The following is a 23,223-nucleotide window of genomic DNA, read 5'->3' on the forward strand; positions in this document are numbered from 1 at the left end:
AATATTATTTATTTCATGATATAATAACAGTAATTAAATCTACAATATTTATATTAAAAATCATTAATATATATATATATTAATTATTTTATAACCTCAATTTAAAAGATATTTTTTTACCCAAACACAGTAAACTATTTTTTGTTCAACCTCAATTTCAACCACAGTTTTAACCAAACATATATTTTTCCAAACCAACCTCAACTAAAAGTATTTTTTATAAAATAACTTTTTAAAACCACAATCACAACAATAACCTCACTATCAAAAACACTTTAAACTAAGAGAAGAGGTAACCAATTGACCCGTTACAAGTGACCCGGTCAAATTGGTTTAGCTGGTGGATGCCAATTGTATTCCACCTCAAAGCCACGTGTCCTGATCTGAAGAATTGGGAAATCTTGATCGTTGATGTACCTAATAAATAGCAAAAAAAAAAAAAGAACCCTTCTAGAGCCTACAAACATAACCCTAGCCTCCCTCAGCCAGCCGGTCCTTCTCCCTTCCTCTCCCTTGTCTCTTCGAATCTCGGGTTTATTCTCTTGTTTGTTACAGCTTGTTATCAATTTCTCCAGTGCAGTACATAACTTGCTAGTACTAGCTGACGAATATCTCCTGGTCACTGAATGATACGGTGACCATATTATACAAGATTTTTAGTAAGTAAAGAAAAAGGAGGTGGAAGTACTGACATTTTTAAATTGCTGATAATCATTAAGAGAATACTTAAATAATACAGCATTCTAGTTAGTGAAGATAATCCCTTGAGGGGTATTTCAAGAATCCAAAATTATTATGCATCATAATGAAAGTCCGGGAGATTACTACTCCCAGTTAAATGGAAGTGTTTGTGGGGCTTTGTCGCCGGAGGAACCACCAGACTCCATGTGAAACGTTCATGGAAAATGGACATTAGCATCTCTGTTATTGGAAACCAAAACTGAATCAATCGACCCCGAACCATGATCATGTACTATTGGACCTATGGGATGCGAAAAGGGGACTGAGTTATGTCGTTGCAGCATGGGGTTTCCCCATGCATGCGTCTGTGTTGATGACAGAAGAGAGAGAGCGCGCAATCCGAGTCTTGTACTTGTGTTGTTAACCTGTCACAGAACATACTATGGCTACTTGCCCCACTGCTTCCTGGAAAAGCAATGGCTCTTGGAAGCGGCAGGCAAACAGAAGCTTCCGATGTCTGATTGTTAATGCAAGGATTGTCACATTGCAAAAAAGGGAACAGCTTCCCCCCTTTGTAGCTGTTCGAGGATGATCCAAGGAACAGGTTCTGTTCGTCAGGAAGTTGATGCAGATTATAGTGCCCTCCATCTGCCTCAGTATTAGCAACTCCAGACCAGGTGGAATTCACTACAGCTGTGGAATGATATACATGGGAACTAGAGAATGGAAATATTTGGGTACCTGAAAAAATTTTAAAAGATGTATTTAGCTATTTAGGCAAAAAAAAAATTTAATAATAATAACAAAGCTAGTTGCAAAAAGAATCAACATTCTGAGTAATTAGACTAAGCCTTTAGAACTTCTTCAGTCAGCGGTGTGTGTTCTGGAAGCAACTTTGAAATGACAAAATCATGCAAAGTAGTTTAAAATTCCGTTGACAAGCAATAATTTTAGGCAAATTCAAGAAAGAGGGCAATTTCAATGTTCAAATTTAAGTAAAAGTCCAGTCTGTATATTTGGAATCTTAGATCATTAGTATGTTCTGCAACGGCATGCGCAAAAGGTAAAAGTAGGATGAATATGGGCCAGTAAACTAGCTATAGTGGCCACTAGATCTTCATCATCTAAAAGTGACATTATACATGCAAGTTGAAGAAGCACTCAACCAGTTGATGTGTGGAATGAATTGTGAAGAGCCATGATTATAATCATTGCCAATGAAGTCGTGCAACTGAGTGTGTGCCAGAATCCAGGTTTAGAGCTGAAAAAAATTCCACTAAACGTTGCTGTAACTAACCTTGGTGATTGGATAAGAAACTTGGAGGATGAGAAAAGGGATCTGGCTGAGGCTTCCTTCGCCGCCGATTGTGTCCATCAAGACGTTTCCTGCAGCTTCTTTTCCCTTCGTCAAATTCCTCCAGCGAATGGAATCTAGTAAGAGAGTAATAGAAGTATAAGACTGCTATTAAACCATACGCTGATGGATGTTTTAATGCAAAAGAAATAGTAAAAATTTAGTTGCCAGAAAGATATCAGCTAAATATAAATTGAAGCCTGTTCTATTTTCACTCCAAGCATGAAGCAAGGAGCCAGGCTAAGTGTAATAATCATCAGCACAAATTCTATGAAGAATTAGTAGAAACAATGGAATTCTAATGAATGCTGTCATGGATGATTTCAGGGGCATAGGTCGAGTTCCGAAGACAGTAGCTGGATGCAAAATAAAATCTTACATAGAATTAACAGAAGCTCTTCAAGGTCAATATATCATTTCTGTCCAGAATAATTAATGACCTTTTGTCAGTCCTCAGCATGCAAGTTGAAACCATATAGTAAGCATGATGATAAGCGAATTGGATTTCGCTTTTCATATGGTATTAGCCTCTTAATTTAAAGATGAAACAGCAAATGAGTTTGTCAGTTCATTTTACCCTACAATTATAAAAATTATCTATAAAGCTCCGAAGTTTGATACAGAAGTGCACTAAGAAGATGGATTAGCACACCCCTATATACAGACCACAACTCTCGAATGTGTCAATGAGAAAAACTGAAAACAGCCGTGGAAAAGGATGGAAACTTGTAATCTAAACAAGATTAAAATCACAACCACCAAACCGCTGAGAATTTGATAAATTAAGAACAGGATACCACAATTCATACCGGCTACATTGCTGGCAGAATCGCTGCTTCTGACCACCAATGGTAACCTGAGGAGTCTTGGAATGAAGCTCACAGACCTTATGGCGCCTATGGTAGTCCTTGCAAGTACTGAGGTCAGAGTTGCAACCATCAACAAGGCACATAGCTACCTGAGTTCCATTGTTAGCTCCACGTGCCCTCTTCGTTGATCCTGAAGGTGAAGACTCTAGTTTTGAGACTCCAGGCTGCTTCCAGTTAACCATAGATTCATCACTCGAATTACCAACCCTACCAAGTTTCAAATCAATTGAGAAACCCCCTCCAGTCCTGTTAGCTCCAAAGTTAGTTGGCCTACCAAATGCATCTATGCAAATGCTTGGAACAGCTCCTTGCTCAAATTCAGTCAAATCCCAAGAAGGTGCCTTCAAGTTCCAGTCCATAAAATCTGCCACTTAAGGGAGTTCCACAGAGTTATCTTTCTATTGCTCCACACCGCCCCGTCCCCAGTTAGTGAAACTTCCCTTTCACTGTTCACCACCCTTGCATATATACAGAGTTTTTTTAAGCCAAGGAAACAAATCAAGCCACAGACAGATACAAAATTACACAGGGTTTAATCAAGTAAACCTCAGCCACAAGTAAAGACCATCAATTTAAACCTGACAAGCAAAGAACAACATAGTTGAATGTAACTAAGCCCTTCTGTCATAACCCCATTTTACATACCACAGATAACAATTTAATCCTAGTATTTGCGTTGGTAGCTTTAAAAAAACTGTCAGATTTCAAGAAAACAAAATTATAAGCTTTAATTTATTATGTAAACCAGAAAAGTTCAGGAAAAAGGCAAGAAATGAAACAATGTGCATCTCAAAATGGTATTCTCTGCTCAACCAAGTTAAATAAAAAAAAAAGGGGGGGGGGGATTTCCTTTTTGTTTAACGAGTGCAGCAATACAGTTTGCAGAGATATGCTTCCAAGAAGAATGGAAGCTTAAAAAATGAAAGCTACCAAGTACTAACTACAAATAAATAAATAGTACAAAATCAGTAAAGAACGAAAGAGGTGAGAGAGTATTACAGAGACACGTTCACTTGAAGAAGACCTGGTTTGATCTTTCCACCCGCCCATTCAATTCAATGACAATGATTCCACTTCGAGCCAACAAAAGTGATTGGACGTCGAAGGAAAAAATAAAAAAGATACATCAAACTATGAGAAACCACTGCCACTAACCCTAGTTGCTATCACCAAAATGCCATAAAGGGTTGTTAAAATAATGAATTGAAAGTGAGATAGTGATTGGGAAGTGAGGATCATGGAGGGCCGAAAAGAGGTAAGATGGTTGTTTGCTCAGTTCACTTGTTTTACTTATAAACTAATAATTAGTTTTTGTCCATATTTAAGGTTTTTTTGAAATATGAAACGACAGGTTGGTGGTGTTTCTGTTCCTTTCAACTCTTTTCCAGGAGCCAAGAAAAGAAATACTTAGATATTGATGGTAATTGGAACACAGCATGTGACCTTGTTTTTCACATTTTATAGCATGTTTTTCTTTTTTAATTTCTTTTGTTTGAAGGTGTGTGTCCCACTCTACTTTCAGCGTCCCTTTTTTTAAAGCTAGCACCTTTAAAAAAATATTGAGAAAATAACCCAAAAAAAAAGAGAGAGAATAACATAATTAAAAAAATTTGATTCCAAATAGCCTTTTTTAAAAAAAAATGAAAGGGCATTAAAAAAATATTTTTGATATAGAGTTTCTATAAAAATAGAAAACTTAAACATTTTTAATTATAGAGAGGAATAAACTGGTTTTTAAATAGATTTTATATTTAACCAAAGTGTTTTTTAATATTTAAAAAAATCAATCAAATATTTTTTTTAATATGAAACACATGCAATTAAGAACTTGATATTTATGATATTTTTTTTAATATTTAAAAATTAATCAAACACTTGCAATTAAACAAAATATTATTGAGTTAACTTATTAAATTCAAGAACTAAGTTACGAAATCAAGATAAATTTATAGAAAATAAATTTAAAAAAATTATGAAACTTAATTTCTAACATATCTAATATTAAAGTTTGAAATCGAGAAAAAAAATCAAATCTATAAAACTAGTATATAACCAAACAGAAAGAAAATAAATTTTTTGTTATGAAACACAATTTTTAAAACAGTTAAAGGTTAAATGATAAGATTAAAAAAAAAATTGAATTGTTCAAAAAACATAAAACATTATTTAATAAATAGTATTTTGTGAACATTTCTAAAGTAGTATTTGACATTGTGGTAGTAGATGTTTTTCAAAATGATTTTTGTTTGGAAAAACATTAAAATGATTTTTTTATTTTTTAAAATTTATTTTTGATATCAAATTATTAAAATGATATAAAAAAACTAGTATAAAATAAAATAATTAATTTTAAAAAAATACGATACCATAACTTGATACAAAATTACAAACTTTGAAAAAATTAATATAGAACTTCGTGCTTGGAATATTTTCTCCTCACAGCATCATTGAATGTGATTGCTTCTTCTAGTGGGCCATCAGATTTTATTTGTTTAATCATTTGCTTGTGTTTTCTTCTAATATAGTTTAATAGTTCTTTTTCCTCTTTGAAAAAAAAATATTATTTTTTATCAGATAAATTTCACTCTAATAATGATATTTGGTCATGTAGCCAACTAGAGGCGAAACAATCTTCATTCCAATTCTAAAAATAAAATAAAAAGTTAATTCCCATTCAATATTGAAAGGAGTATTTTACTTTCATTTCTTTGGTTCATGAATGTCAAGTTGGATAGTTTTGTCGTGGTATAGCATGATTATTGTGTTTGAGAAAATGTTGTCCCAATTGGCCTTGTTATATGCTTGTCAATTATTGACTGAGTTTTATTTCTCAATATAAATATTTTTTATTTTTAAAAATAAAATTCATCTATCCATAAAAATAAAAATAAAAATTATAGATAAATCAGAAAAATCTCTTTAAAAATTAAACACATAACAAAAAAAAATGATCATCATTTAGGAGGCTCCCTAAACAAAATAAAATAGAGGAGGTCTACTAATCTAAATATAATTTTTTTTTTGAAAAAACTATAAAAAGAAGTGCTAACTGGGGAAAAAATGAGAAAAAAAAATCAAGTATTACTAGGCTCGGCAAGCTAGGCCAGCCTATGTTGGCCCATTTAGGTAGAGCCCACGCACGAACCTGCCTTAGCATGCTCATGTAATTGTGTCCTAATTATTATTTTTTCATTGCACCTAGAGTGGTCGACATGTCGTTCACCTTGATTATTTTGAAAAAAAAATCAAACAATGTGTCATCTAATTTTGTCTAAATTCCGACTACTATAATGGCTGGAAAATTAGGGTTTAAGTGTTTTTGACTTAAAAATTAATTTTTCAATGTATTTTTGACACAAAAACACTAACAAAAAACTTTAAGAATCATGATAAATCTATTAATGGCTTAAAAAATCACTCTAAAAAATAAAATTAACTCGAAATTAAAAATTAACCTGGGCTTAGAAATGTTTTTTACTAGCTTTAAAGGTAAAAAAACACTTAATATGAACTTTTCTCATCAAATAAAGTAATTTAACACAAATTTTGTCTGTTTTGGTGATATAAATTGGTATCAATGATATGTTTTTTTTAATAAAAATTAAAATAATATTTTATATAAAAATTGAATTTGAAAAATATTTTGATATTAAAATCGTGCGTAAATTGAAAGGGAGTACACTTGGATACAATCAAGTCGCTAGCCGTACTCTTCATTAAATATCGTCAGACTCATCAAATTATTTGTTCTTTGCTCAGAAAAAGTCTCTGCATCGATCATCGCTTGATCATGTGATCCAATATATACTGTGATACAAGAAATATGGTGCCATTAAAATCTCTAATTTCGAAGTGGCTCTTCACCTTTTCAGACGAATATTATCAAGTGGTAGACTCTCCAGTCTCCACATTTCCACGAATGACCATTACATTTCAAGGGATAATCGCATGAGTACTTCCCATGATCGTATCATTGAAATTGTCTTATATCTCCAAAAGAGTCCTGGATTTCTATAATTAGTGATCATGATGAAGAAGAACTTAGAGGATAGCAGTCATCAAGACCCAGGTATGAATGATCATATATCAGTACCATTGATCATTATAAAGATCATATTAAGGTTTGGAGAGGAATCTGTTGCACGAGCAACAGTCACAATTGTGTGATTATTGTAATTACTCTGGCCATCTCTATATATAAATGTGTATTTGTGTGGTCTGTGTGCATGTTCTTCGTGCAAAGCTTGGTTTCTTTCGTCATGTGCTGTGCCACAAAGTCTACACTTTTCAATTCTTCGTGTGTGTTCTCCATAACTATTTCATAGACTTGCACGTTGCATCCACATGCAGGATTGAAGGCGTTTTCTGTGGATTTTTCAAGAATCACTGTTTCGCAGGCATGTTAATCGTGACCCGTCTCTTCAATTTGTACGATATAAACAGTTGAAAGAAGCTAAAACAAATTAAAGGCAGTAGAAAAAAAGTGAAGAGGAAATGCCACCAATTGTAGTAGTGAGGCCCCTAGATCCTATCAGTGATCCCCTCGACGACTGATAAGCCTTCAGTGGTGATGGCAGCCCATAAAGCCGACCTAATGTTTTAGCTATATTTATTGCAAGAGGAGATATAAATATTTATAATAGTAGTATTTGTATTTTATTTAAAAATATATTGAAACAGTATTTTTTTTCAAAAATATTTTTGAAATACAAAAATAAATAGGCTTTTAAAAAATAAATCCACACACAAATATAATATTAAATTGGAATAAATCTTTTATTGTTTTTCAAACCCTACATTACATGAACACCGGTGTTGTTTTTTATCTAATATTTTATGGTATATAATTTAAATTAAAAAAACATATTTCGTATATGTCCTCACATGACCATAATCATGCATCAAGTGTATAAGAAATAAATAATTTCCTCCAAGATGTAGCATGATTTGAAGCACCACTGTCAATTGAGTTAAGAACATCTTTATCACTAACAAGAAGAAAATCTTCAATGATGGCGATTTGATCTTCATTATTGGTATCAAATTTCTTCTTCTCTGATCTCAATTCTTTTTCTACTCTCTCTTTAACTTTCAACAATTTCTTTGAACGTGCCATGCAAGAAACACAATGATAACTCTCAACATTGGCAAACCTTCTAGCTAGACTTACTTCTGCTTTTACCTCTCTGCTTCAGAACTCTACCTTTACTCAACAATATTAATGGATACACAATGTTTTTCCTTGGTTAGATCTAAGGAGTACAACAAACATCACCAAGAACAATATATTCTTGGAATAATTCACATTTAATCTTTAATCCAACCCTCCAGAATAAACAGCTATATGTCTTAGAAATATCGTTTGTCAATAATTCATGTAGTTCTAACGGTGAATCAGCTTACAATCGATGCTTGAACGAGCACTGCTCAAGCTGCCTCTATATTTTATTTTTCTCACGGGCTCTCTCTTTTCTTTTTGCCTTTAATTTTGTTTCAACCAACCCTAATCTTTCCTTTTCAGCCAACCTTTCTTCTTTATTTGTATTTCCTATTTATATGTGGTGGTCCATTTTTTTACATGGGGCAGGACCACCAATAAATCTCTTATTTTTAACACATAGTTATTAAATTTGGACCGACCCGATTGGTCAACCTGAAACCCGGTTGACTTGATGACTGAACTAGTCTGGATAAGTAGTAAAAGATTGGGATAAGCAAAACCCGGTTGACCTGTCGGGTTAACTCGTGACCCTAGCAACTTGGCAAAACCTGTTTGAGATCTTTTTTTTCAAATGTATTTTTTCTCCTAGCCAGAGATCTTTTTTTTTAAGTTTTATTTTTTCAATGTAAGATTTGAACCCTTTTAGTATACATATACTCTATATTTACAAGAAAAAAATTGTATTTTTTCAATGTGGGATAAAAAACTTTTTTGATTTAAATACTTCAACTTAAAAAGATAACTTACTAACATATTATCTTTTCAATGTGGGATAAAATACTTTTTAAAAAATATTTTAAACTACATTATTTGTAACATGTATAGCATATATTCACATGAATTATTTTTTAATTTTTTCATATAAAATATTAAAACTTCAATTTTTTATTTTATTTTTCTGAATTGACCCAGATAAATCTGTGTAACCTGAAACTCGACTTCTTAATCTAGTTAACTCTCGAATCGAGTCTGATAACCATGTGTCAATGATTGTCATTCTATATTCACCATCCAAAGAGAGGAGCCATAAGTTTTTTTTTTCAGATTAGTTACCATGTAAATGAAAAACAAAAACTACAGTAAAACCTTAAGAAACACTTTCAGGGGAAAATCAAATATTGATTCCATTTTGAGGGTTGGAATTAGCATATGTGTACATGATAGATATTTGAAACATGATCTAGTCGAGTTGGGGCATCTAAAATTTATACCCTTCAAGTTTCAAATTGGGTATAATTAATAATAATTTTGGATTCGAGTTCGAATAATGTCAAATAACTCAAACCCAACTATGGGTATCCGTCGGTATTCTACTAAAAATTCTACTTAACCAATCATTAAAAATGCCAAATTCTATCCAACTCCATGCTTTCCAAAATTTCTATAATCACATGTACTTATGATTCCATTTCTATTTTTCTATTTTTACCTCTTTAAATGCTCTTTTTAGATTCCATTGGTTTAGAGTTAAAAATTAAAGGCTAAATACTAAGAAGTTAAGTGTTAAGAAAATGATTAAGAAGTAAAATATTAAGGATGTTTGGTTAGTATGTAAAAATTATTTATAATGATTGGAACTAATAATTTTTAAACTAATTTAAAATAAATATAGTGAAAAATTATAACATAAATGTACCTCCTTCGTGAAGCTGAAAGAATGTTTGATATTATACTAACTTTTAATTTTTTACCCAACAACATAAAATAATTATTTAGTTATCCAAATAACTTATGTTTTTACGTTATGTTAATATATAATTATATTTTAAATCTTAATTATATAGAAATTAAAATAATATGTTTTGATTAATAGCGATATGTTTTTTATTTATTTTACATGTAAAAATTCATCTCATGAAACTTTTAATCAAATAAATATTTTTTTAAAAATATTTTTTTAAATTACAATCACAAAAATTATTATAATATCAACAGGTTACTTGTATATTAACAGCTAACCCCCCGTAAACTCGTTCTCCTCGAAAAAACAAAAGCTCACAAACAGCGTAAAAAGGGGTTAAATATCAACCCTTTTAACCAATCTACACACAACCTTACGAAGATAAAAGAGAAACAAAGGGTGCATAGGCTACTAAACGTGGCCCATGTAAATATCCACAGCCCAAAACCACCAAATATGGGTCAACAACTGGATTGGACCCAAACAACTCCTTCCTTGATCCTCTCCAACTGCTAAACCTCTGAAAACTTGCAAAAACACTACTTTAAAGTTAACCTTGTCGTGTCTTTTTTGCTCTTTTTTTCTTCAGTCAATTTTTGGGTCAAGAATCATTTCTATTTTCATATCAAGATAAAACCCTTTTAGGGGTTTAGTCCAAAGTAGAATTTTGTTTGGTTAATTAGGCTAAACTTGAACATGAACGGAGAGGAGTTGACAGAGCAAGAAACTGCTTTGTATGATCGCCAAATTAGGGTTTGGGGTGCTGATGCTCAACGAAGGTAAAAACCCTTTAACTTTCAGTTCTTAATTTCATTTAGAACTCGCTCTTTTAAGTAACCCTTTAACTTTCAGTTCTTAATTTCATTTAGAACTCGCTCTTTTAAGTAACCCTTTTTTTGTGTGTTTTTTAATTTTTTTTTTAGACTAAGCAAATCCCACATATTGGTTTATGGAATGAAGGGCATTATTGCTGAGGTATTTGCTACTGCAACCTTAAAACTAACCAAAAATGTGTTCTTTTTTATGTTGATAAGGTGGGACTTTGTGTTTTTTTTATGTGGTTAGTTTTGCAAGAACATTGTTTTGGCTGGAGTTGGAAGTCTGACACTAGTGGATGACAGGGCTGTGTCTGAAGAAGCGTTGTCTGCTAATTTTTTGATACCCCCTGATGAAAGTGTTTGCATTGGGAAAACCCTTGCTGAGCTTTGCTGTGATTCTTTGAGAGAATTTAACCCCATGGTTCGTGTTTCGGTTGAAAAAGGTTTTGTTTGTCTATCCCATATTTTTTTTTTCTTATGACCGATAATGTTTAATTTTGGTGCCGAATCTATTAATTTAGGGATTGGAATTGGTTGTGTTTGCTAATTTTATTAATCACAAGAATTTTGTATATGTGCAGCTAATTTGAAATTATCCAATGGAATATTGAAATTGCAGGTGATTTGGCAAGCTTGGGTGCGGAATTCTTTGATAAGTTTGATGTTGTAGTTATCAGTTGCTGCTCGCTAGCCACCAAAGTACTGGACAATTGTTTGTTGTTGATTAATTTGTGTAGATAATTCTGCTTTCTGGTAGGATTTTTTTCTTCTCTGTAATTTAATGCAGTATTTATTTTACACTCTTAATGCAGAAATTAATCAATGAAAAGTGCCGGAAGTTATCAAAGCGTGTATCTTTTTATGCAGTTGACTGTAGAGATTGTTGTGGTGAGATCTTTGTTGATTTGCAGAAGTACAATTATGCAAAGGTAACATCTTTTCTACTTACATTTTCACAGGCTTTCTTCTTTCATGGATTCCTGTTATGACTCAAAATATTGGGTCCAAAAGTTTTCTTTTTTCTACTAAAAACATTGTCCTGGATGGAAAGTTCAAAAATTACACTACCAAAGCTTGAATCAGTTTTGTTCTGAGTGGTGGATTGTTTATTTCTTGTTTTAGCTCATCCTAATGCATGATTTCATCTGTTGATGTCATGCTCTTTATGTATGTTTGATGTGCTGTTATAAGGATGATGATACCACTTAACATGTAATTATACTATAATTGCACTATGTTGATCAGAGTGCATATTGACATTTCCATCTACCTTGATCACGAAAGCCTTGGTAATAAAAAGTGGATGGAGAACTGAGCACTAACCTTTTTGACATTTATAGTATGTAGTTGCAACTCACATGAGATGCCAAATTGTTGATCTTTTTAAGCATCCTCAAATACCATGCTTTTGTTGATCGGAGGCACTGGGTTTTTTTCTGTTTCTTGTTATTGACAGAAAAAGACAGATGGAGCTACTGAATGTGAACTGCAATATCCAAGTTTTCAGGTATTGCGAAGTTCACGAAGTTCTTCCCCCATTAATTTGAGTTCATTTCAATAGCCTTGTAAATATAGCCAAATGTCTGATCCAACCTTGTTCCTTCATAATGCCTGGCAAGTGCATTAATGTACATTCAATCAAGAACTCTAGAAATGTGGTAAAAATTTTAACTTCCTGGCAAACATGAACTTTTTTTAACATTATTGTTTTTCTTAAGGGATGGCATGTATTAAATTAAGTGGGCCATATAGGCTGGTCTGTAGTCTTACCTGAGAATTGGCGAGAGTAGTAGCAAACTGATCCACTCTATCTGCAAATGTATGCTGGTTAGGCAACACCTTCAGGGAATGAACCAAGTGACGAACTATAGGAATCTGCTTGGACTGATATATGATGTAACTATGGAAATAGCTTTGTGGCATTCATTTAGGATGGCTACCTAACTTATGTTTAATTAGCATAAGTTTGAAATCAAAGTCTCAGCTGATTTTGATTGACAGAAACAATAAAATTATATATGTACTTGGGTGCCCATTTTACTGACAAATTGTGCAATTGATCCATTCATTGCAGGAAGCTATTTCAGTGCCTTGGAGATCACTTCCCCGGAAAGTCTCAAAGCTTTATTTCGCTATGAGAGGTCTGGTTAAATATTCAGTTCTATTTGTTTAGAAGGAAAAGATTGAAAATAAAAAAGGTGGTCCAAACTCGTGGTGAATGTAGTGTACTGTTAAACTGTTCACAATTCCACATGCACACATTGCCTGATATAAGATTGAGGAATACGTGATGGACCTTTCTGTGCTTGTGTTACAAGGCTGAGTTGATTCTTAATTACCACCTAATTCATGCATCTTCATTCTAAAGTGCATGATTACTGTCTACTGATTTCTCTTTTCTGGAATTGGGAAATCTAATGAGCGTTTCGTCCATATTGTGATGAAAAAACTGAAGTTCTGTTTCCTTCGTACTTGATGAGTTGGGTTTTAAATACATTTATGAGCAGTTGTTTTAAACTGTCAACATCAGTAGAAGAGATGACCTGTTTTATTCTCCTTTTGTAGTGATTGAAAGGTTTGAAGAGGCTGAAGGACGCAAGCCAGGAGAAATTTGTATAGAGGACCTTCCTGCTGTTCTAAAGCTGAAAAAGGATCTTTGTGAGGCACAGGTACGCCTTTAGGAATCAATTAATTGTGTTTACTTATTTGAAAATAGGAATCAGCTTCTAAATCTTGCTATCGCAATCCTTTTCAGTCAGTAAATGAATCTCACGTTCCGGATACCCTCCTTGAAAGATTGGTAATGGGTGCAAAAGAGTTCCCTCCAGTTTGTGCCATTATTGGAGGAACTCTTGGACAGGTGAATTTCTAATCTATTTATTGGCTGGTGTTCTTTTTAAATGTTCGATTACCTGGTTTAATGTGTGGCATTAAATACTTTAGGAGGTAATCAAAGTAATATCAAGCAAAGGGGATCCCGTCAAGAATTTCTTCTTCTTTGATGCTACGGATGGGAAAGGCATGATAGAGGACATATCAAACCCTAACCTGGAAAGCTGATCATGTTCAGAGAAGCTTATGAACTAAAATTATATGCTGGATGCAATAATGGGCATTCAATACTCTTAACTACCATGGAGGAGATTTCATAGTCAGCACTAGTGTTTTTCTTTCCTTGTATAAACTAATCTAATTCTGTAGCCCTAGAAAACTGGAGCTTGTTTATTGATTTGTCTACGTTTTTTTTTTGCTATACACTGTTGATAATGATTTGCAGGTGGTCTTTTCACCATATTCGACTCCTAGCTGTTCATGCTCGAATATGAACCAATCTATGGCAGCAGCAGTAGTGCTGTATTAGCTTGTTTGACATTGAGGTTGAGTTAGTTTTTGTAGTTGTGGTTTTAAAAAAATATATTTTTAGTTGTGTTTGTTAATTCGAAATAAATTTTTAAATTCAAAATAAATGGAAGTAGGTTTTTTATGAATGAAAAATAGATCTTTATGCATAAAAAGGAAGTTATTTTAGTTTTTATAAAATTAAAATTTAAAATGCAATTATATATGTGATCACTGTAAAAATCACAAAATAGTTCTATCTATGTGGTTAGGCATGCTGCAGAAGCTATATGAAATGGTGTCTTAGACTTCTAATGCAGTAGCCAAGGTCTGAGCTTGATTTTATAGCCATAGAATGGTTGCTTGTAATCCACTGGACCTCTGGACAGCTTAACCTTTCCATTCTTTCCCCCCAAAGCAATTATTAGTGGTATCGAATTGCTAAACACGACATATTTTGATTCTAGTTATGATTCAGCTGACTCTGGTTGGGCTGTAGTGGACTTTGTCTTCTCCCCTCCTTTTTATATCTTCTTCTTATTAAATTTATTTATTTTGTTTTAAATATTCAATTCACCCTTTATTTTTTTATTTTTTATTGATTATTTTTCTTCAATCTCGCCCTTATTATTCGGTTTATTTAATTTTTAATTTTTTATATCAAATTTCATCATTACTCTTTTAATTATTTTTTTATTCTTTTTCTAATTGAATTTTGTTTTTAATTGCATCCTTTAACATTTTATTTCAAATTATTTTTATATTAAATTTAATATTTATTCTTTTAATTATTATTATTATTTATTTTTTATAGTCTCATGCTCATCACCAAGATCACAGATTTTGAAAGTTAATATAGGTTAACCTTGGTTTTTTGTCTTTTTTATTTTATTTTTCAATTTCATCTTCAACATTTTATTTATTAGGAATTGGTAATCAAGTTTTTTTATTATTATTTTCTTTCTATAGAGTTATTCTAATCATGTGCTCATGGTCACAAGGTTCACGGGTTAACCCGGTTTGACTCAGGTCTTTTTGTTCGTTGTTTTTTTTTATTAATTTTTTTTTCCATTCAATATTATGTTATTTGATAACCGAGCTTTATAATTTTATTTGGTATGCTTTTGAAGGGGTTACCCTGGTTTCTTGAACAAGTTATAGATTTGGCGTGCTAACCCGAATGACCTCGAGTTAGATTTTTTTTAACCCTTTTTAAGTTGTCAATTTTTTTGTCATTTTATTTATTATCGTTCTATTTTTTTTATTTGTATTATTTAAATTATCCGATCTTATTAAATACAATTAAGCCAATGGCCCAAATCTCATATTTTTTTTGGCTTTTAGGAATGTTTTTGTCACCTTAGTATCCTTTTTCTATGTTAGAAAAAATATAAACTACTTCACAGCGTAGTACGACCCCTATCTAGTTGTTATAAAATGTGGTAAGTGAGTTAAATTTGAAAATTGACTCGACTACTTGTTTAGTTTAAATTTTAAATTAAGTCATGTTGAAGTTACCTTGACATACTTCAGTTGATTAGACAGATTTAAAGATCAAAATAAAATAACAAAAAAAAATGAAGAAGGTCAGTCATACATGTTCAAATACAACCTGAACAACTAGTAAAAAGTGGTTTAACTTTTTTTAAAAAAAAATCTTAAGATTACATCTTTTTCTTTAAAAAAACATTAAGACGAAAACGTATTTGATAAATTCAAGTCAACCTGAGTTAACTCACTAAACTCATGACTTTCTCTCTTCAAACTTTTTTTAGGTAATTTTCTAAAGTAATTGAGCCTGCAATAATAGGTGATTTTAAATTATTTTTAAGCAAATTTAAGATTAGTCATGAGATTTCTTTTTATTTTATCCTTTGATCCTCTTTCATTAAATTATTTCTTTTATTAACAAGTTTTCAAATTTTGATCAGGCATAGAAAGTGAAAATTAAGGATAAGTAAAGAAAAACATTTTGGGTAGGGTGAATTTACACCAATTTATCTAAGCACATTTATTATATTTTCTAACGAGACATTTATTTCGGTAATTAGATTATATAAAAAAACTAAATCCCTTACTGAGTTACTGTGCATCAAGACACATATTACTATTAATTATAATAATATAATTATGATTCTTCCTTTGCAAACAAAAGACACAATTGCTTTAACATATTATATGGGGTTATATTCGTTATTTTCTTTTTGTATACATAGTTAAATTACTACATTAGCCATGGAATAATAAACTCCTATGCTTTTGCCTTAAGGATGTTTTTGTCCTTTTATTTTTTTTTAAATAGTAAAATTATTTTAATACCCTTTAAATAAATAAATAACTCTCTAATAAAAATATTTTGGTTACTTTAGATTGGTTTTGTTTTGAGGTTGCTAAGAGGTATTATTGTAATTGTTCTATATTAAATATTATATATATAAAAAAGCTTGTTGGCGTATGCAACACACGTACTAGCTTGTGGGCAGCCCCTGTGCCATTTAGGCGGCATATGCTAGGTTGTCCAACCACCATGTCCTTCTAGGGCAGTGTTTGAAAGATCTAAGCGCTTTTTACATGGTGGTGTGGCGCGTGTATTAGAAGTGGCGCTGGTTTGATGTAAGAGATCATTTTTTCCCCTCCTTTTCTTCTCTCTCTCCACCTCAAAATTTATGCCACTCATGCAAAATTTTAGTGCAACTCCTTCACTTTATTTTTTCTTCACATTTGATACTATCAATTTATAAAATTACAAATGTTTTTCAATTTCACCACTGCTTTTTTTAATTTATAAATAATCTATCAAATTACAAATATTTTTTAATTTTACTTCCTACTATTTTTTAATCTATAAATAATCTATTAAATTACAAATGTTTTTCAATCTTACCTTTGTGATTTTTTTATCTTTTAAATTTGAGTCTTTATTTTTTTAATTGCTATTTATTTTGTTTGGGATTATTTTTTAATATTTATTTTTTATTTTGCAAGTTCTTTTAGTATTATTTCCATGATCTCATCCTTCAAAATTAAATTTGTTGAGAGTTAAAATTTTTAATTGAACTCAGTCCATGATTTCACAAGCTGTTGGTTTTAGAGGTTAGATCAAGTTTAGGAGGTTCACTCGAGTTTACTTAGTCCCCCCCTCTTTTAAGTTGATCTTTTCTTCTTTTTTTGTGTTTTTTATTTATTTTTTACGGTTTGATTCTATTAGATTAGCCCTTTATAATTTTTTTTTCAATATCCCTGTCATTTTTTAATCTATAAATAATCTATCAAATTAAAAATGTTGTTTAATTTCACCCTTTATGAATTTTTAATCTTTCAAAATTTGTCATCATTCTTTTAATTGCTATTATTTTTGTTTGAAATCGTTTTTAAAGTTTTTTTTTCGTTCAAATTTCATCATCCTTAGGTTTTTTCCTCTCAAATTTTATCCTCATTCTTTTTTCTACTATTTGTTTTTGCTTTTGCAAGTTTTTTTATTTATATTTTTCAACAATTTCATCATTCAAAATTAGATTGTTTGAAAGTTAAACTTCTTGATTTGAAGCTGCGTACGTCTAGGATTTAACGAGTTACAAGTTTTAGAGATTAGATTAAGTTTAGAAAGTTCATTTGGGTTTGTTTTTTTTTTTTTTTTAAAGTTGATTTATTTTTTTTATTTTTGCTTTATAATTTTCTGTAGTTTACTTTCTATTATGTTAATATTAGATTGTTTGATAATTCAAATGAGCTCAAGTTTGTTTTTTTTATTTTTTTTGTTAGCTAATTTATTATTATTATATTATTTATATTATTTAAATTATTACTTGTACCAGGATTTGAATTTTTTATTATAATATTTTTTTACATCAAAATGAATTTACTTAGCCGCCGGCGAAGCCATCATATGCATGGTATCAGAACTATAGAGGTCGTAGTAGTGACAAAACTTTATACTAAAATAGTAAGCAAAAGGGGCCAAAAGCGAAGTGAGGAATATTTAATTTATTTGGATGACGTTAGTGATTATGCCTTCCTCTAAAAAATTATTAATTGCACAACGAATCTCATGGCGTAGGGCGGAAAACGGTCACCAACAATTCTATTATTGAATTATCTAGATTAATAGTAATGGTCATCTCAAGTAAGATACGTCAACCTTTTAAAGTTTTTTTTCCTTTTAATATTCAATTCTTACTTTTTAATTTTATTCTTATTTTTTCTATTATTTTATATTATTTTATTATATTTTTCAATGACTTTATCATTTAAAATTAGATTGTTCGAGAGTTAAGCTTCTTAATTTAAATTGGGTATAGAATTTAACGAGTTACAAGTTTTAGAAATCGAACTAAATTTAAAAAATTTATTTGAGTTTGTTTTGTTTTTTGTGTTTTTAATTTTTTTTTAGTTTTGCTTTGTTATTTTTTGTAGTTTTTTTTTATTAGGTTTACATTAGATATTCTTTGATAATCTAAATGGGTTCAGGTTTTTATTTTTATTTTTTTATTTGTTATTTTTTTGGTTAGTTATTTATTATTGTTGCATTTTTTTATATTATTTAAATTATCAATTAAATCAAGACTTGAATTTTTTTATCCTAATATTTTTTTTACATCAAAATGAATTTGCTTAGCCCACGGCAAAGGGAGGGTAATTAATAAATTTAGTTTTATCATATGCATGGTATCAGAACCATAGAAGTCATAGTATTGACAAAACTTTATACTAAAATAGTAAGCAAAAGGGGCCAAAAGCGAAATCAGAAATATTTAATTTATTTGGATGACGTTAGTGATTATGCCTTCCTGTAAAAAAATATTAAATGCACAACGAATCTCATGGCGTAGTGGGGAAAACGGTCACCAACAATTCCATTATTTGAATTATCTAGATTAATAGGAATGATCATCTCAAGTAAGATACGTCAACCTGTTTAGCTCCAAAATCAAAATTCAAAAATTATGAGTCAGAACGTGGGTGGTTCTTATCCCTCTATAATCTGATCCAGTAAATCACGTTTAAATCAAAACCCACTAACTTAACCTCGTTGTTGATTCAGAAAACACCACAAAATACTCCAAGCCATGGTGGAATGCGAAAAAGAAACAGACCCCACCATTGAAAGACCAGGTAAAGAAGGAAAAGAAATCATTGATAAATTGTACCAACAGTTGATGCATTTGGAACAAGAATGGGACTTGATAAAACAATCAAAAACAAGAACCCTACGTAGAGCATCAACAGACTCAAAACTCGTGGTTAAAGCTCATAAACTCCTATACAACTCTCCAAGAGACCTTATGTCATCACTTCAGCATGGGAGGTCTCCGCCAGAGGGAGGAGGTGGTGCATGGAAGGTTAGGAACAATGACTTGGCAGTTGATGAAATTTTGAAAGAGAGAAGGGCAGGCATTGAGAGTGCCGGGTTGAAGGGAAGGAGGCTTTTAGGGGCAATGGGGAGTAGTGTGAGTGAGATGGGTTTTGGAGGGATAGAGGAGATGATATGTAATAATATGGACGGTTTAGCTCAGGAGAGTGAGTTTAGATCAGTATTCTCTTATGATTCTGATGATGAAAATGAAAATGTTGAAGCAAGCAAAGAAGGGTTGTCTCCATTTGCTCATCATTGCTCTTATTCATCATCTTCCTCCTCTTCCTCTTCCTCTTATATATGTGATGGTTGTGTTGAGAGAGAATCGGCAGAAAAAGAGGGAGAAAAGGTGGCGGTGTCAAGTGTTCAAGAAGAAAATACAGTTTTGATTAGTGATCAAGAAAGATATGGGACAAACCGGATGGTTGCTTTGGGTTGGCTTATAACTGCTTTCATTGTTTGTGCGATCGGGATCGTCTCAAAGAGAAGCTTTGGTGGTCATGGGGTTGGAAATGAGGTGATTCTATTCCCAACATGATCTTCTCTTTGTTTTCTTTCTAGGTTGTTCCAAAATTGAGGAGGCCATTTAACTGATGTTTCCTTAATATTTTGTACGAATGCAACTGTCTCCTAACTGGAATCATACCTTATTATCATGAATAATGCACATGAACTTACTCATTACTATCCACTGGTGATGACATATTTAGTCAGTACAATAGATAGTTAAGGGTTTTGAAGGGAAAAAAATGCAACCTTTCATGGAGATCTACAGAGGAACATGTAGTAGTATATGTCATAACTAGAACAAATGGTGATCTGAATATCGAACCCCAGTCTTTCATTGGAGCTCTTATATAATGTTAACGATTAAACACATAAGGATATAGTTGAGTATTTTCAATCTGCACCGACATGAATCCAATCCAATCCCAAATTTTATATAGGAAGAGGTTATCCAACCATTTTATTTTACAAGTTTGATAAAAACCTGAAGAGTTCCTATGATCGTATTCAAGTATGCTTCTGCTTTTTGACCGAGAACTGTGGATCAGAATAGCTGCAGTATAACTCTTTAGAATTGTACAAGTCCTTATGATAATGTTAAAGATTGTATGGATAAGACCCTCCATATAGTGGATCTGCAAAATGTTTCTAGCCAGCTTGAAACTGAAATCACTCCTGGCATCATCAGAATTCCACAGCTAGATAGAAAGTAGCTTCCAATGTTTTATGCTGTGGAAGATTTATTTTCCACCCCCAATTCAGAATTACAGTAGTCTATGTGCAATCTAAACATTAAAGAAAATGCCCTGGCATAATTTCGAAAGGAGTGTAAGTTTGCATCTGTCTCAGTATGTCCTCAATGTTGTCAGTGCACTTCTCAATTGGATGAGTATGCATCCCTTCATAGGTGGTCACAACAATCTCTTCATCTTTAGAATTGCGTTGGACTTGCTTCTTGACATTGCACCCATTATTTGTACACCTGTAGTAACTTCTGTAGTAGCAATTGATCAATATTCAACAAAAAACTTTCCATCAGATGATGATTTTGGTTATGTTTTACGTTCTCAACTAATTTAATTACTTTCCAATAAGCAACGAACATGTCACAATCCTTGCCTGGTGTTCAATGCATTGAGTCATTTTTGTTCTATGTGTACCATGGATAATGTTGAGCCAAAACGATCACAATGCTTGAGTTAAAGCAATGAAAAAACATTCGAAACTTTATGAAAAACATTAACACTAATCAATAGAGTTAATTCCAACCACAACAATTAATAAGGCAGGTCGTTAGGTGAAATATGCGTTCATGCATCAATTACAGATTGAAATTGACAGGCAAGAAGAGTTGAGAGAGTGTTTTATCAATCATCCCACACAAGAATCAATAAATCTTTAGCTGACTAAAATGATACTAACCTTGGGAACTTACTGTTCTTAACAGTCTTTTGCCCGTATTTCCTCCATCTATACCCATCATCAAGTATGTCAACCTGGCTTCTAGTTTGAAATGCATATTTATGCTTTCTGAACTCATTATTATCCCCTCCCCTCACTCCTGGTTTCACCTTAATCTCAGAATTGCTAGAGACTCTACTAGTCTGAGGATCACTGTGTTTCGCATCCGAATGTGGAGTTCTACTTTCTGGCCTGACCCCATTTTCATTTTCACCATGAAAATAGATTAAAGGATTTGCCATGTTTAGTGATGAAGGTGAACCTGAAGGACTCGATGGGTCAGAGACAGGGAGGAAGATCTGATACTTCTCCATCTGCATGAACGGTATGTGTAAACAAGACCTGAGCTGCTGCTGCTGCTGCTGCTAACATGAATCTATACCCCTTCAAGAAGAAAAAATATATAAGAAGCTAAAGTTGATTTATGAGTGGCTGATCGGCAAATACAAAGGCAAGACCCTACAGGCTACAAGGGAAAGGTGGGCGGCTACTAGGCAACGTCCATTTTCACTAGGTACAGAAGAATATATTATCAATTATTAATGTATGCAACCTTCATATATAGGGAAAGATGAGTCGTAAACGGCACGCCAATTGACAAGATAGTCGCTAATCACACCAATTTTTGAATTTACGAGAACTCGAAGAGAAGTCTTATTCTTAATAGTTCATAAGAATTAGGAATCCAACGCCTATTTGAGAAAATAACTAGACTAGTGTTCCGCTGTAAATCGCGAGTCGGGTAAAAAAAAATTTAATATAAAATAATATATTAAAATAATAATTAAATCAATTCAATTTAACTTGATTAACATCCGAATTGTTTGTGATATGAAATTAAAATAATTCTATTAAAAAAACAAAAAAATCACAAAGTTTGAGACTTAATAATCTAATATTAAAGAATATAAAAAATTAAATTTAAAAAAAATATTGAAGAGAAATTTTGAGTTAACATGAGTTAACTCTACTACCTCATCAAATGCGATATAATATCGGGATTAAAAAATTATTTATTTTATAAAAAAGACCTAGAAAAAAAGAACAAAGTTAAATCAATAAAAAAATGATGAAAAAAAAAACTTGGGCCAATACATTTGAACTTGATTAACCCATACCCAAGATAACTTCATGTAAAATAAAGTGGAAAAAAATCACAAAACTCAATGGCTAATAATTTAATGTCAAATGATAAAATTAAAAAATATATAAATAAAAATTGAAAAGAAAAACTAAGTCATCTCAGGTTAACTCGATTACCTGCAACCCAAGTTATGAGATTGAGATAACCCCATAAAAAAAAAAGCAAGACAATTTATGAAACTCAAGGCCTAATAACTCAATGTTTACTCATGAAATTGAAAAAAAAATCAATTTTAAAAAGAACTTAAGAAAAAAAAAAGATGAACTAAACCGAGCTAATATTTAAAATCAGTGACACGGATAATGAGACTGGGATTACTCTATAGAAGTTAGACATGAAAAAATAACAAAGAAAAATTCTCAATCATAAGAAATAAAAAACCAAAATAAATAGCAATCAAAATAATAAGAATAATCACATCTTGTACAAAAATAAATGAAAAAATAATAACTAGGGATTAAATTGAAAAAATGAAGAAAAGGATGAAAAAATATCAATGAAAAAAAGAGAATCAAATTGGATATAAAAATGAAATGAAATAAAATGATCAAGGATGAAATTGAAAAAAAAAATAACTTCACAAAGCATTAGAATAAGAAATAAATAGCAATAAAAAGAATGAGGATCAAATCTAAAATACATGCAAGCTGGAGGATACAATTGAAATTTTTAAGGTTCGATGCGAATTCCAAGGCCCAATAGGGGGAGGAGAAAAAACCTCACCATCGTTGAATTGCTATGAATCTAACAACACACGACACCTCATCAGCCACGCCATCATTGGATGCTTTGGAT

At 31.7% G+C, this 23,223-nt stretch overlaps 2 protein-coding genes and 1 pseudogene across 3 annotated transcripts; 1 reads left to right on the forward strand and 2 right to left on the reverse strand.

Moving 5' to 3' along the window:
* Positions 1–688: 688 nt before the first annotated feature.
* Positions 689–3,892, reverse strand: LOC133678296 (squamosa promoter-binding-like protein 13A; annotated as a pseudogene).
* A 6,437-nt stretch (positions 3,893–10,329) lies between these two features.
* Positions 10,330–13,871, forward strand: LOC133678100 (SUMO-activating enzyme subunit 1B-1-like). Of its 2 annotated transcripts, none has more exons than XM_062100297.1 (10): positions 10,330–10,585; positions 10,730–10,840; positions 10,928–11,067; positions 11,244–11,323; positions 11,437–11,553; positions 12,081–12,131; positions 12,699–12,765; positions 13,190–13,293; positions 13,380–13,484; positions 13,568–13,871. In XM_062100297.1, the coding sequence occupies exons 1-10, from the start codon at positions 10,503–10,505 to the stop codon at positions 13,682–13,684; spliced, it is 975 nt and encodes a 324-aa protein (XP_061956281.1). In that variant the 5' UTR covers positions 10,330–10,502; the 3' UTR covers positions 13,685–13,871. The 2 variants fall into 2 exon arrangements, with proteins under 2 accessions (XP_061956281.1, XP_061956282.1); XM_062100298.1 differs by having other exon boundaries at positions 10,331–10,585; positions 10,730–10,781; positions 10,872–11,067.
* A 6,387-nt stretch (positions 13,872–20,258) lies between these two features.
* LOC133677924 (probable WRKY transcription factor 75) lies at positions 20,259–21,789 on the reverse strand. The gene is made up of 2 exons (XM_062100064.1): positions 21,246–21,789; positions 20,259–20,817 (listed from the first exon to the last, which is right to left on the reverse strand). Exons 1-2 carry the CDS (start codon positions 21,602–21,604, stop codon positions 20,616–20,618), a joined length of 561 nt encoding a protein of 186 aa, XP_061956048.1. The 5' UTR covers positions 21,605–21,789; the 3' UTR covers positions 20,259–20,615.
* Positions 21,790–23,223: the final 1,434 nt, after the last annotated feature.

Source organism: Populus nigra, chromosome 18, assembly GCF_951802175.1.
Source record: "Populus nigra chromosome 18, ddPopNigr1.1, whole genome shotgun sequence".
In the NCBI taxonomy this organism is placed as follows: domain Eukaryota; kingdom Viridiplantae; phylum Streptophyta; class Magnoliopsida; order Malpighiales; family Salicaceae; genus Populus; species Populus nigra.

Bases quoted from the DNA above. Each gene is read 5' to 3' on its own strand.
- LOC133678100 (XM_062100297.1), top strand. From the start codon at position 10,503: ATGAACGGAGAGGAGTTGACAGAGCAAGAAACTGCTTTGTATGATCGC. The intron at 12,766-13,189 runs GTCTGGTTAAAT...CTCCTTTTGTAG, and splicing joins GCTTTATTTCGCTATGAGAG to TGATTGAAAGGTTTGAAGAG. The intron at 13,294-13,379 runs GTACGCCTTTAG...AATCCTTTTCAG, and splicing joins AGGATCTTTGTGAGGCACAG to TCAGTAAATGAATCTCACGT.
- LOC133677924 (XM_062100064.1), bottom strand. From the start codon at position 21,604: ATGCAGATGGAGAAGTATCAGATCTTCCTCCCTGTCTCTGACCCATCG. The intron at 20,818-21,245 runs GTTAGTATCATT...TTGCTACTACAG, and splicing joins AAGAACAGTAAGTTCCCAAG to AAGTTACTACAGGTGTACAA.